The sequence below is a fragment of the Loxodonta africana genome, chromosome 4, assembly GCF_030014295.1.
Source record: "Loxodonta africana isolate mLoxAfr1 chromosome 4, mLoxAfr1.hap2, whole genome shotgun sequence".
NCBI lineage: Eukaryota > Metazoa > Chordata > Mammalia > Proboscidea > Elephantidae > Loxodonta > Loxodonta africana.
The window spans coordinates 133115622-133131492 of record NC_087345.1 but is presented as its reverse complement, the minus strand read 5'-3'; the positions used below and the strand labels follow the sequence as shown (position 1 = coordinate 133131492).

General features: G+C 37.0%; 1 protein-coding gene across 1 annotated transcript in view; it reads right to left on the bottom strand.

Moving 5' to 3' along the window:
• LOC111750834 (antigen WC1.1-like) overlaps positions 1-14707 on the bottom strand; it is a 63383-nt gene extending 48676 nt beyond the window's left edge. Inside the window, exon 1 of the mRNA XM_064285184.1 lies at positions 14635-14707. Within this exon, the coding sequence (XP_064141254.1) occupies positions 14635-14707 (73 nt within the window). The remainder of the gene's footprint in view (positions 1-14634) is intronic.
• Between the last annotated feature and the right edge of the window lie 1164 nt (positions 14708-15871).

Sequence of the window (15871 nt, the reverse complement as noted above, 5' to 3'; positions counted from 1 at the left end):
GCACTTGGCAGTATCTCTTTGAATGAGCAAAGCCAGAGAGTTCAGTCACAGAGTCACTGTCATGGGCCAGCAGCTTGACTGATCTCTTATAAACAACACGTACAATGCTATTGACCTGAGAGCTAGAAGTCATTGAAGTAGAAGATAGAAAAAAGACAGTGGAGTCGGGAACTGGTGTGGCATATCAGAAACCTCAGGTAGCAACCGTAGACCCATGGCCAATCAGATTTGTCCATCTTGTCCGTCATTCAGGGCTGAGGAGTGAATGGACCATGAAATACACTGTTTACCTAGGAACACTTCAGACTCCAAGTGTATCCACCTAATTCAAACAATGTCCTCCTCTTTAGGCTGGTCAACCTCATATGAGAGATGATGTCAGATGACATTGACATTGACCAGACTCTACTGAGAATCAGAGACTATCATTCCCTCCCCAAATAAACCTAATCTATGCTTGGACTTCATATGAGGAGTTGTTATTATTGAACAAATTGGAGTTCTGTCTTCTCTGGGAGAAACAAAATATTATATCTTTCTAACATCTCCAAGAGCAGAGATATATTTCTGCTCTGAATTCACTTGAACAAACAATTCTGATCCACTGTATTGTTATCCTGTAAGTTTTACATGTAAGAGACATGATGGAAGGAGAGATTAAATCACTTTCATCAACGTTGAACTTTAACAATGAAGTAGAGAATCACACCTAGACCTTTTGCTTCTATGAAGCATGGAGACGTTCACAACAGGCTTATGCACAACAGACTCATGCTTCTAAGGGATGTTGTGGTTAGGTGCCATTGAGTCGATTCCAACTCATAAGACCCTATAGGGCAGAGTAGATCTGCCCCATAGGGCTTCCAAGGAGTGGCTGGTGGATTTGAACTGCTGACCCTTTGATTAGCAGTCAAACTCTTAACCACTATGCCACCAGGGCTCCCTCCTGAGGAATACAACTAAAAAAACTGGATAACGTATGAAAATTTGAATTGAAACAACATGGATTATATGTGCTAAAATTTTGAAGAGTGGAGATCATTTCAAGGTTTAGCCAAGAATATACAATTCCACAAAAGATCTAACATAAAGATTTGGAGTCATAAAAAGGAGAGAAGAGGAGAAGAGTGAAGACCAGACCAGAGCAGAGGAGAGAAGAGGAAAAAGAATGCAGCAGAAGGGATGTCTGAAGAGAAAATGGATGAGAGTTTTCAAGAGTGGATGCAAAATATAAATTCTCATGTTCAAGGTGTTCACAGAACACTGAGAAGGGTATAAAAACTTTTACACCTAGGCAAATCATTGTAAATCTGCTGAAAATCAAAGGAAAAAAGGAAAATCTGGGATAACAACAAAAATATTTAACAAAAAAATAGGCAAAATGAGAGAAAAAAGAACACGAATCAGGTAGGTCAGTGAAAAGTAAATGATATATATTAACCCTACTATATCTTTAACTGCATTTAAAGTAAATGGATTAAATATTCCAAATGAAAACCAATCCAGGTGCCTGGGCGTTTCAAATCACAAAGACACTTCCATTACCCATGAAATTTCAAGGATTTCTCTTAGGAAATAAGGAAAACAGACCTATTTATTTTATTTTACTAATTTATTTTAGGTAAGATAATTCATTAATGCACATGAACTTCAACATAACTTTTAATAGCAGATATATCAAGCAGCAAAAAATGAGGAAGAATATTTGTCGTTGTTAGCTGCTGTCAAGTCATTTCTGACACATAGCGACTCCATGTGTGCAGAGTAGAAGTGCCCTACAGGATTTTCAAGGCTGTGACCTTTTGGAAGCAGAATGCCAGGCCTGTGTTCCAAGACGTCATTGGGTGAGTTTGATTCACCAACCTTTTGATTAGTAGTCGAACACTTAACTTTTTGAGCTACCTAGGGACATGATCAACAAATTTAGCTAAATAACATATTTAGAACACTGCACTCAACAATGAAAGAATTCACATTATTATTACACACATATGAAATGTTTTCCAAAAGTTACCATATGATGGGCCCAAAACTTTCAGATAATTGAATTGGTAACAACTCGATTACAATAATATACATAAATTTGCTCCTAAATTGTTGTCCCCTTAATGGTATTGTCATAAATTGCATCTTTATACATTGTGTGTCCATTAACATAGATTTATAATTACTGTTTATGAGTTTGTCTTTTAAATCATGGAGGAAATAAAAGCAAAGTTACACACCAAAAGTACAGTAATACATAGTTTTAATTTACTTATGTAGTTATCTTTACTGGTGTATTTTATTTCTTTGTATGACTTTGAGTTACCATCTAGTGCCCTTTCATTTCATCTGGGAGTATTCCCCTCAATATTTCTTATAAGGTAGATCTACTAGCAACAAGCTCCTCAGTTTTTTGCTTATCTGGGAATGCCATTTTTGAGGAATAGTGTAGGGTAAAGAATTTAGCTTTACCCAAAGTAAGGTGGCCTTTGTCCTTGCAGCAGTTGGGGTGTCTTGGTCTGGGACTTCAAGGCCACACCTGAGAATCTGTGCTGATGAGTCGAGACAGGTTAGACCCGAAAAGACTCACCCGGCAGGCCGATATCAACAATTAGCCTAAGAGAGCATGTTTTAGCCTATGATGCAGGAGTGGCCCATAAAAGCCTGGGACATGAAAGCTCAGAGAACTTCCCGAAGTGCCATCTCTGACACATGGCAGCTCCTCATTGCAAACCTTCCCAAATCTCGCCTGTTTGCCTCTTCCTTATGATGATGCTGGTCTCTATGCTTTTACTATAATAAAACCAGTAGTTGTGAGTATAATTTCTTCCTTGAGTTCTATGAATTGTTCTATCTAATTAACAAACTCAAGGACGGTGTCCCCTTAACTTGTAAGGTTTGACCTAGCCCCCAGTGGCTAGGGACATAAAGAGTGCTATGTGGGCAGCTGGTATCAGGAATGATGGGGAAGTGAGAAAGAGGGGTTGTAATTGATCTCTGCCTTCAGGGAATTGGCGTTATGTGATTCTGATTGACGAAGCTATCATTCATTTATGGACAGTTTTACTGGATGTAGCACTCTTGAATATCCCAAACAATGTAAATGTATGTTCACAGAAAGACTTATACGTGAATGTTCTTAATGGCTTTATTCATTACAAAAACTGGAAATAAATGTTTCTTAACAGGTGTATGGGTAAACAAATTGTGGTATATCCATACTGTGGAAAATTATTTTGTAATAAAAAAGAATAAATTATTAATACATGAAATGACATTGATGCATCTCAAAAACATTACATTTAGAAATCAGGTACAAAACAGTACATATTGTATGATCCCATTTACATGAAGCACTAGAATAAACAAAACTATTCCATAGTGACAGAAAAGTAATCAGTGCTATCTTGGAGCAGATAGTGAGGGGGATTAACTTCAAAATGGCATGAAGAAACTTTTACTGTGATAGAAATGTCATACATCTTGGTTGTTGTGTGTATCAATACTGATTAAGCTATACACTTAAAACAGATGTACTTTATTGATTTTAAATTATGCTCAATGAAATAGATTTTTAAAAGTAAAAGAAATGCACACATACAATGTGATACCATTTATAATAACATTAAAATCTTTAAAAACCCAGGAGTAAATTCATGAAATCACATGCAAGACCACAAAGCATTACTGGGAAAAATTAAAGAAGATCTTGAAAAGCATAGGAAAGTTATATTTGTGTACTGAAAGACTTGGAATTATAAAGAAATTAATTATCCCTAGACCCTGGTGGTGTAGCGGTTAAGAGCTACTGCTGCTAACAAAAAGGTTGGCAGTTTGAATCTACCAGGCGCTCCTTGGAAACCCTGTGGGGCAGTTCTACTCTGCCCTATAGGGTCTCTATAAATCAAAATCGACTCAATAGCAATGGGTTTGGTTTTTGGTTTGGTTTTATACTAATCTGTATTTTTAACACAATCCCAATAAAAATCACAGCTTTTTTTTTTTTTTTTTTTGGAAATTGTCAGGTTTATTCTGAAATTCATATGAAAAAGCCAAGAATATATAGGCAGTGATGAAGAACAAAACAAAATTAGATGACATATATTACCAGATATCAACAGTTATTATAAAGTTAGAGTGATTAAGACGCTGCAATATCAGTGCAAGGAGAAATAAATAGCCCAATGGCACGGAATATAGAGTACAGAAACAAACTTACAGATATGTAGTCATTTAATTTTTGACTATGGTGCCCCTGCAATTTAATGAGGGAAACGGTGGTCTGTTAAGTAAATGGTCCCAGGTTAATTTTATAGTCATAAGGGAAGAATTCTATGATGCTTAGCTCATCCCTCAAACAAAAATCAATTTTACATGAGTTATAACTCTAAATGTGAAGAGTAAAACAATAAATCTCTGAGGGTAAGGAGTAAGTGAAGCAGGCTTGTAATACCCTGTTGCCTTTGATTCCGGCTCATAGTGACACTACAGGGCAGAGTAGAACTGCCCCACAGGGCTTCCAAGGCTGTAATCTTTATGGAACAGACTGCCACATCTTTCACCTAAGAAGCGAGGGATGGGTTTGAATAGCCGGTTAGTAGTTGAGTGCTTAAACACTGTGCCACCAGGTCTCTTAGGTTTGTAGCAGGTGATGCTTTCTTAAAAAAGTGATATAAAGAGCTAATCAACTGCAATGGAAAAAGCGACTTCAGATGTCATATGATATTACGGTTAACAACTTCTGTTCATCAAAGTATGTCACTAAGAGAAACCCAAAAAATGGGAGAAAAAATTCACAATGCATATATCTGACAAATAATTCATATCTAAAATCATAAAGACGCCTCCAAATTTACAAGGAAATGACATATAACTCAATGGAAAAATGAGCAAAAGACATTGGCATTTCAGAAAAGAGGGTCCATAATGCCAATAAACATAGAAAGGGTATGCAACTAGTTATCAGGGTTATGCAAAATAAAACCCTGATACAATACAACTACATACGTATCAGAGGCTAATATGAAAAAAGACAGTATTAAGTGTTGGTAAGGATGTGCAGCAATTTAAATTTTCAGACGTTGCTTTTGAGAGAAAAATTGATACAGTCCTTTTTGGCAGTACATGCATATGCATATCTTATGACCCAGCAATACTGTCCTTATGTATATACAAATTTTACTTTATATTTCTAATTATTGTCTCTATCACAACTTATTATCATAATTTGTTTAATTGCAAACTCGTGTTCATCAGAAGGCGTGCAAAGAATGTTCAGAGCAGCACTATTTGTAATAGTGCCAAACTGGAAACTGCCGAGAGTATAATGGATAAATATATTGTGATATTGCCACATGATGGAATATTATATAGCAATGAGAATGAATGAACTACAGTAACTTGCAAAAATATGAATGCTTTCACATACAGTCAAAGCAAGACACAAAATTGCACATACTATATGTCCATAAATGTAAATGGTAAAAGCAGGCAAAATGATATGGTTTGGAAGTCAGGGAATTGGCCACCCTGTTTTGAAATAGTGTCTGAAAGGGGACATGAGGTGAACTTCTCGCTAATGTTCTTGTTCTGTTTCTTGATTTCTGTGTTAATACATGTGGGTTCACTGTGAAAATTCATAAAGCTGTATGCTTGAAATTTTTGAGCTTTTCTACATGTATTTTATAAAATAAAATTTAGAAACTTGGCCTTTTGATTTCAAAGATGAAGCTCTTTATTATTATGCTAGGCTATCCCACTAACAGCTTTCAGAAGACTTATTGATTAAAAAATGTTGCATTAAAATATAAGTTATAAACTTTGACTGCAGGAAGAGAAATTGGCGTAATTGTAAGAACAATTGAGCACTTACATACTTATTTCTTCGTGCTTGACCAACATAGAAGTAAATAAGGATATGGAGGGCATGAATTGTATCAACAAATGTGTGTGTATGTACACACACAAATATGGGGACCTCAGATACATTTTAATAGATGTTGTAGGTATAGATAATTAACTTTGAATTTAAGAACTTCAATTCTAGAATACATGTATGCCCTTAAATTTTATTTCTTTCAGGAGGCCTTCCTGGACTACTCCTGAGTAGCTTATATTGTGTTCCTAAAGCATCACTTACTTTCTTATTGTATCTACCACAATTTGTCATTATTTGTTTAATTGTTTGCTTTCCCATTAGCCTATAAGCATCGCTGTGAACTGTGCTCAGTGATGTAACACTGGTGCCTATCATAGTACAATGGAGGGAGTCTTATATCTAGCAATGCAGTGTGCTATGTATTCTGGAGAACCCTGCAGTATATAGAGGAAATCTCCAGGGGACAAAACATGAGACCATACTGGATCTCTGATCTACAAGATATAAGCAAGAGGAGAAACTAGACAGCTTTGGACAAATACTGATGGAAGTCCTCCTAAAGAACATTGTGCCTTAGACCTACATTAAGGTACAGTGTGGGAGCTATAACAGAGGCTCTCATTAAATAGGGTTATATAAAGGATCATATGTGATCTAGGGGGCTATTGTGGTCATCTAGGCTACCAGCAGTAGCAGACTCAGACTCTTCTTAAAGAAAGCATCCCCAAATTAGACCTTGAGTACCAAAAATATACAGCACAGGGGAAGCAAGCCACCAACTCAAAGAGGCCTTCTCCAAACAATATACGTATTTAAAATCTTAAAATAGTCCACCCCCTCACCTCTTATTCTGATTTTCTTTTTTATTTAATCCATATAGTGTATCATCTTCCAATATATCAAACTTACTTATATGTTTATGAGTAAATTTATATGTGTTATATGTTATGTATAACATATTTATATAAACCAAACCAGAACCAAACCCAGTGCCGTCAAGTCGATTCCGACTCATAGCGACCCTATAGGACAGAGTAGGACTGCCCCATAGAGTTTCCAAGGAACACCTGGCAGTTTCAAACTGCCCACCCTCTGGTTAGCAGCCGTAGCACTTAACCACTATGCCACCAGGGTTTCCCTTATTTATATATGTTATATATTATAAAATATATATTATATTATTGCCTAGCAATTCTCCCCCAGGATCTGCTCCATGAAGGTGGAGGTTTTTCTTTATATGGCAAACCCGTGAAAGCCAGAAGCTGTGTAAGGCAGAAACCTGTCAGAGAAGGAAAACTCACTTGGTATTTATGAGGTAAGACTATTAATAGAGAGCAATAGAGAAGTGGTAAGCACCCTGTCAAAGATGGAAATATTGAGAGATCTGGAAAAACAATGCAGTTCTGTTGAGTTCCAGCAGACCTCACTGTATTTTGTTCCCTGCTATGTCACAAATACTCATAAACTTCCCTGTAACATAACAGTCAAGCTTTCCTGGCACATAACACTCAATGTGTGATGAATAGATGAATTATAAATGAATGAGTCATTAGAAAACAACCAATAGTTGTACATCCCCAATGAATTCAGATAAAAGTATTATATAAAGAACATACAGAAAAGCTACAAGAGATTATCAGGAATAATAAAATACATTTGAAAAAGAAACAAACAGAACTTTTAGTTATGAAAAATACAATTGCTAAAATACTAAGTGGACTAGATACAGATGAAAAAAGAGTAAGTTAACTGGTAGATAAATCCAAAATATTACAGTGAAAGCAGAAAAAAGACTCAAGAAAATGAAAACACTAAAAAGGAAGTTAAGAAATATTGAAAATAGAATGAGAAGGCATAGTGTATGTGTAACTGAGTTTCCAGAAGAAGGGAGGATAGAAGAGAGAAGAAAGAGTGACAGAGTGAGAGAGAGAGGCAAAGAGAGAGAGAGAGAGACGGAGAGTTTGGAAGAGGCTGCATTTGAAGGATAATGATAGAGAATTTCCACAAGTGATTCAAACAACTAAAAAATATGTCAATAATTGAAGCAAGTAAATCTATTATAATTATCAGTTAAAAAAGTGGATTACAGATTTAAAACATAGAGTCAGGTGTTCTTTATAAGAGAAGCATCTGAAATACTAGAACACAGAAAATCTGAAAGTAAATGGATAAAGATGTATGGGGCAAAAACAAAGCAATAAAAAAAATAGAGATATTTATTTTAATAGAAGAAATGATATTCTTTGACATTCAAAGCATTCTTAGGAATCAGAAGATAAACCAATAAAAGTATTTTACTTCACTAATATATACTAATATATATACTAATTTAAAACTTGTACACTTAATAGAAAGTCTCAAAAATTTATAATTCAATTACTGATGGAACTAAAAAAAGGAAATATAAAATCTACTATCATTATGGGAGATTTCAACATATCTATTTCAATAAATGATCTGTCAAGCAGACAAAAAATAACAAAAATGAGAAGATTGGAACTAAGCTATTAACATGCCTATTCGGTCCTATACACACAATAAAGAAAGTACATATTCCTATCACGTATACATGGACCGTTTACAAAAATTGACCAAGCAATCATTTATAAAGTAGTCTAAACAAATGCCAAAGATATCCGATCACATTTTCTGACTACGATGAAATTATGTTAAATATAAATTAAAAACATGAGCAAAAAAAATTCTTATATAGTTGGAAATTAAAACAACAACAACACATGTGCACATTACTTGAGGGTCAAAGAAGAAATCATAATAAAGTAAAAATGATTAAAAATAAAAATGAAATTCCCACTTTTTTAAGCATATGAAATCCATCTAATGCAGTACATAGAAATTTATGGCTATAAATTGTCATAAGAGAAAAAAATTAATTCACTAAGTATCTCTTTAAAATGAATAATACCAAAAAAGCAGAAGGAAGAATAACAAATACAAGAAATGTATGATGAAAGAAAAATGATAAAATAGAGCAGATCACAAAGCCTGAAGGTGGTTCTTTGAAAAGACTAACAAAATAGAAAAGCATGTGATAAACATAAACGGTATTCGAACCAAAGAATCAAACCCATTGCTCTTGAGTTGATTCCGAATCATAGGGACCCTATTAGGAATAAAGAATGAGTCATAACCACAGATTGAACAGATATTAAAAATAAGACAATAACATATATAAATTTATTGCTATAAAACGGAAAACTTAGATCAAAGAGATACATTCCTATAACTAGCCAAAATTGACTTTAAAAATAACAGAAAGCCTCAGTGGTCCTGTAATTATTAAAAAATGAGCTACTAGTTAATCTGAGCCACCAGCCAGTCTCTACCTGTCATGTGAAAAAAAAAAAAAAATCCTACTTTTAAAAACCAGTTAGTCACATTTTCTGTTAAGTGTAGCCAGACACATACATCAATTCAGTGAACACTTATTGAACACAACAAGTGCCATGCACCATTCTAGTTGCTTGGGACACACAGTGTTGGAAAATAAGACTTAAATTTTAGACCTCATGGATTTTAAATTCTAGTGGGGAGACATTAAAAAGTTAAATGTGATAAATAAGTAGTTATGTAGGCTGTTGGACAGTTTTAAGTGCTATGAAAGAAGAAAAAAAGTAGAAGATAGGAGGATCAGCAGCACAGTATTGTGTTTGCAGGGTTACAATTTAAATAGGATGGATGCAAGATAGTCCTCCATGAAGGAAGTAAGGGGGAGCAAAGTCCAGACAGAGATACAACTTAGTTAAAAGGATATGCCTAGGTGGGAATGTACCTGCTGTGTTTGAGGAAAAACAAGGAGGCCATTGTGGCTGGAGCAGAGTAAGTGAGGGAGAAGAGTAAGGGAAGAGTTCAGACAGAAAGGGGGGAGGATCTTGTAGGGCCTTGTAATCCATTAAAAAAACTTCAATTTTTATTCTCAGGTAACTATGGCGCCATTGGTAGGTTTTGCGCAGGGTAGTGACATAATCTGCTCACATTTCAGCAGGAGTACCCTCTCTGTTTCACTAACAAGAGGTTGTAGGGACCACAGATACAAGCAGAGAGCCAGTATGGTATGCAAGCATTTGTAATTACCTAGGGAGAATGTATTCGTTGCTGGGACCAGATTAGTAGCAGTGGAGGTGGTGAAAAGTGGTCAAATTTTCCTGATAGACTGGATATGAGATGTGAGAGGATAAGAAGAGCTAGGGATGACTCCGAAGTTTTAGCCTAAGCTGTAGTATTTTTTTTTCTTTTTTTGGGCCGGGGGTCCGGAGGTCAGCGTTGGACATGTTCATTTCAGATGTGTATTAGAGGATGTAAGTGGAGCAGTCAAGTAGGCATTAGGATATTCAAGGAGAGATCTGAGCTAGAGATATAAATTTGTGAGTTGATGGCGTATAAATGATATTTAAACCCATGAGTTGAATGTGATTACCAAGGTGTGGTAGACATGTTAAAGAGAGGAGGGCCTGAGACTGAGCCCCTGGGACACTTCACAATAAAGTGATCTGAGAAAAGAGGTCGACCTAGCAAAAAACACTGAGAAGGAGTGACCAGCGAAGTAGGATAAAAACAAGAGAGTGATGTCCTAGAAGTCAAGTGAAAAAATGTACTGAGAAGTTGTAATCAATATACTAAATACTACTCATATATGCAGCAAGCAAACAAAAACCCAAAAAACAAAAACATAATAAAAAATAAAACACTACCACCACAACAGCTGAGAATTGATTATTGAATTTAGCAGTGTGTGGATCATTGATGGCCTTTACGGGGGAAGCTTCAGTAGAGTGAAGAGACAGGGAAGCCTGATCTAATTCCATTTAAAAGAGAATAGATGGAGGGGAGTTGGAGACAGCGATCATAGAGAGCTCTTGAGAGGAGTTTTGCTGCAAAGGGGGACAACAACAACAGAAAAGTACTAGCTTTTGAGGAGGTGGGATCAAGATAAATTTGTTTTAAGATGAGAGAAATAACACGTTTACATGCTATTGGTAAATAGTGTTTTTGTTAGTTGCCGCGAGTGGCTCCAACTCAGCGACCTAACTCATGTACAACAGAAAGAAACATTGCCTGGTTCCATGCTGTCTTCATGATCTTCAGTATGTTTGAGTCCATTGTTGAGGCTATCGTAGTACCTTCCAACCCAGGGGGCTCATCTTCCAGCATTATACTGGACAACATTCTGCTGTGATCTATAAGGCTTTCCTTGGCTGGTTTTCAGAAGTAGATCATCAGTCCTTTCTTCCTAGTCTGTCTTAGCCTGGAAGCTCCACTGAAACTTGTTCACCATGGGTGATCTCACTAGTATTTGAAATACTGGTGGTAGTACTCCCAGTATTATAGCAACATGCAAGTCACCACAGTATGACAAACTGACAAACAGGTGGTAGAAAACAGTCGTAAAAATTGAAAAATCGATGGTATATGAAAAATAGAGGAGAATTGCTTAGATTTGCCCTTGAGTGAATGTGGTAGAATGTGATCCAGGGCACAAGTGGAGGAATTAAACTACTGGAAAAGTGGAGAAGAATTGCTGATAGATGAGCAGATATGGTGGTAGGTTTTGGGGAAGTCCCCTTCTGATTGCTTTAATTGGAATTGGAATGCAGGCTGGCGTCTTTTAACCAGGTTGTCAGGAGATTGAATGTATTTCTCCTTATAGCATCACAGACTAGTAAAGCCCATGTTACATCTCTGTATTTTTACCTTGTAACGGAATAAAAGTATCATATATCTAAAATGTAATTCCTATGTGGTACAACTGATATAACACCATCACACGCATTTAAAAAAATCCAGATGTAATAAGGTTTTACATACCCTTTAGTCAAACTATAAAATTATTTGAAGAAAATAAAACTTGACTAAAAATAAATTTCAAATGAAGAATGGCATTCGAAGCATGATACTAAAGACAGAAAGCATAAAGGTAAAACATAAGCTTGATGACATAAAACACAGATGCACATGTGCACACACAAAACACACACACACACACCACTAAGGACACCACTAAGATCTCAAAGTCAGGCTCAAGAACATTCATACGCAAAAACAAATTGGAGAGAGTTTTTACAAAATATATGAGGCAAACAGTAAGTCATATTATTTTATAAAATGTTCTGATAAATGAATAAGAAAGTGATAAACTTTCCAAAGAAAAATAAAAAATTGTTAAGATGGTTATCTTAGGACTGCAATATAGGAAAGAAAATAGTATTTTTGGATATAGGGTCAGTATGTATTTAAAAACATGATATATATTTGTAGAAAGAGCATGAAGAAAACACAGCACTCCTGATGTTATTGAGAGTTAAAGAAAATGAAAATTATTCTGATGGGCAGTTAGGCAATATATGTTAGAGGCTTTCAAAATGGTTATCCCGAGAAAATAATAATGGCTATTCCATGAGGTCAGTGTAGATGTTCATAAGAACTTTGTTTATCACAACATTATAATTGAAAACATAAAAGTCAACAAATGGAATTAGATAGGTAAATTAACTTTCAATAATCATGTGAATTACCGACTACCATAAAAATGACATAGAAGATTTTTTTAATGAGACAAAGAAATTTAAAATATATGATTAACTTTTAAAATGAATATAAATGATATAGAGGAAATTTATGATTCAGTTATGCATACATATGTGTGTAGGGATGGAGGCATGCCCTCTATTAAAGCAAAGATTATCGTTCAGAAAAGAATCTAAAGAATGTTGACAGAACATATCTACTTTTACTATAGAGACATGTAACATGTGTCAGGCTCAGGAAAAATTTAATGCTCTCTGGCACCAAGATACCAAGGCTGAAATTTCACAACTAGATAAGGCAAAACCATGTGACCTGAAAGAATATATTCTAATAATATGTTCCTACAAAAATTATCTCTGAGGAAAAATTGTGCTTGCTTGAATGAGGTGTGATTTCTTCTTAGCTTAATGAACAATTTATTCACTGCTCTCATAGCTGAGAAGGCCACAAGGGAATCAAGGCACCAATTTTATATTTCAGTTTAAGAATCTACCTCTTCTCCTCAGAGCCACTTATGCCTGGACAAGGACAACCCTCATTGGCATATGGCCAAAACTCAAGGAACTGGAAGTTCTAAGACTTATAATAAAGAAGTGAGGAGCAGAGCTTCTTGCTCCTGTTGGGAAGGGTAGAATTTCTCATAGGAGCAGGATGAGGACTTCTGAGTGGAGGGGCTTGAAATAAAGAGAAAACATGGGATAGAGAAGCTATAGAGGGACAAGGGCATTGCTGAGGCACAAAGGACCAGGATCCACATTAAGAAGAGCTAACTCTACAGGAATGTGGCTAGAATATTCATATTTTGGAGCTTAAACCCAGATAACAGGGACTCCCACATTCAGGGACTCCCCATATTTCATGTAGGATCTGAAGGAACCACAAAGGAGAATTTGAAGATTAAGACATTCACAAGCAAAGTGTTCTTTCTAAAGAGCAGATCTTAGAGGGTATCACAGAGCACCTGGGTGGTGCAAACGGTTAATGCTGTCAGCTGCTAACTGAAAGGTTGGAGGTTCAAATCCACCCAGGGGTGTCTCGGAAGAAAGTTCTGGCATTCTCCTTCTGAAAAGATCAACCATTGAAAATGCTATGGAGCACAGTTCTACTCTGACACACATGGGATCACCATGAGTCTGAGTTGACTCAATGGTGACTGGTTTTTTAGAGGAAACCAGAGAAGAAGCTTAAGTGCTCCACTGGAGCAGGGGAAACTTGACCAGGAGAGGCCCATTGTGAAGTCTACAAGATTTGATCCCTATTCTGCCTTCAACACTAGTATCAGTTAACTCATGAACATCTACGTTTGGCATCAGTTTTCTATGCTGTACAGTGGGGTTGGAGGGCCATCGACCCAAACAGCAGGAAGGGAAACACCACAAGCAGGAAGATAAAGGTCTGCCAAGAACTCAGTGCTGGGGAAAGACTACAATAAAGCAGAAAAACGCATGAGCTGTGGGTGTGTGTGTGGGAAAAAAAAAGAAACTCAAGGTCAGGCTCAGACTGCAGGTGCAGGGTTATCTGGGGTATAACTATAGTTCACATTGGGAGGGCTTTCTGCATAGACAGCAAGGTTTCCACATCTGTCCATACACACATGTCATCACCACCACCTCACATACAGCAGCATGGCTTAGAGAGTGTGAGCTCTATGAAAAAATTGATTTCCATTGGGCAGACCTATTCCTGCTCTCATATTCAGCCTTCACACGCTCTTCAAACTCCCTGCAACCATTATTTCACCCATTCTCTGTCTCTCACACTATGGTTACATATGTACACATGCATAAAAATATATATACACACACACACTCCAATCTATAGCCTAAGAGAGCAGAAATACCAAGTTCCTAGTGAAGACAGACATACTCTCAAGCACAAGGAGTACAGATTAGGGGCCCAGCATGAGGTAGTCGCTCCGCCATCATCCATCATGAGAAAACTTGGAAGTGATCAGACATTCTCTGGGCTTATAGATGTTGTTGGGGACAAATGAAACATAGAGTCAGCTCAATCTGAGAACAAACTTTATGTCTATGAAACGATTCACTGCTGACAGTGAAAAACAGAGACCACACAGGAGAAAATTCAACATTCATTGTCACTAAGGATCACATATGATTAAAATCAAGTGGTCAGTATAGAGGCTTTGCCTTTATGATCATTCCTTAGAGCCCTGGAACTAACCCAATATCTCTGCTGATTTTAAGAAGTGAGGCTAGGCTTACCTTGAGCATCCACCAGGACACTGAAGAGGAGAAAAACAAGTGCCTGGAGAAAGCAGTGTCCACTCATGGTCATTCTGATCCTTATGTCTTGAGGTCACAGCTTCAGTATCCTCAAATTGTGCAAGGAGTCCTCCCAGCTCTTACTGGTGGCTTCTAAAGCAGGAAGAGGATTATATAGCCCCATTCCCTGACATCACAGTCTTTCTGAAGCCAATAGAAACCCTATTAAACATCTTCCTTGCCATCAGAGCCATATAACAGAAACTTTATGAAATTCGAACACCAATTAGGCTCTGAGTCCTAAATCTCTCCTTATATGAGATACGAAGTTTTATGATGTCAGGTGTCATTCTGTCCCTAAGGCTGATACAGAAAAGATATATCAAAAATATAAGTGGCTTTCCTTCCTACACCCCAGGGGTCCAGCTCAATGGTTAGTTCTGCTCAGCTGGTGGGATCAGTCAAGTGCACTGTTTCTGGGTGGGTCCCATCATCCCGTGGGCCCAAGAAACGATGTTTTTCTTTACTTAGACCTAGGTCTCCAATGTCACTCCAAAGAGCTACATGACCAAAGTGCTGTGGCTGCAGAGAAACAAGAAGTGCCTAAGAGGAAGGACAAAAAGTCAGATGAGAAGGAAATTGGGATTAGAAAGTTTAAAAATTCTCAGTGAATGAAAAGAAGGAATGTGATCTTTGGGCTTGTACGGGGAGTTTTCTTCTTCTTTCGTTTCTAGCTAAGTAAAGCTTCTTGAAGATCCCAGGCTCTCCAGCTCTTGATGAGAACCAGTATCGAGTCTATCTTTATTCTCTTTTCCTCACGTCACAGAGAACTTTTTGCCCCTCAGACTACGACCAGTACAGACACTTCACCTAGCGATTAATTATACTCCCTGGATGAAGTGTCTGTGGAGCCCTCTAGACACAGTGGTTAAGAGCTCAGGCTAACTAAAAGGTAGGCAGTTTGAATCCACCAGCTGCTCCTCAGAAACCCTATGGGGTAGTTCTACTCTGTCCTATAGGATCGTTATGAGTCAAAATCGACTCGATGGCAATGGGTTTGTTTTTTTCTTTGTTGGATATGGTGGGGCTACAGATTACAAATTAGTGACAAGATTAATCCCCATTTCACATTGCGGCAGTCTGGTCCTAACAATCAGTTTTCAGAAATGAAAGAATGGGTGCCTGCCTGCTCCTGGGCCCTCCTTTTCAGCAATTCATCCACTATGTTTCCTCCTTG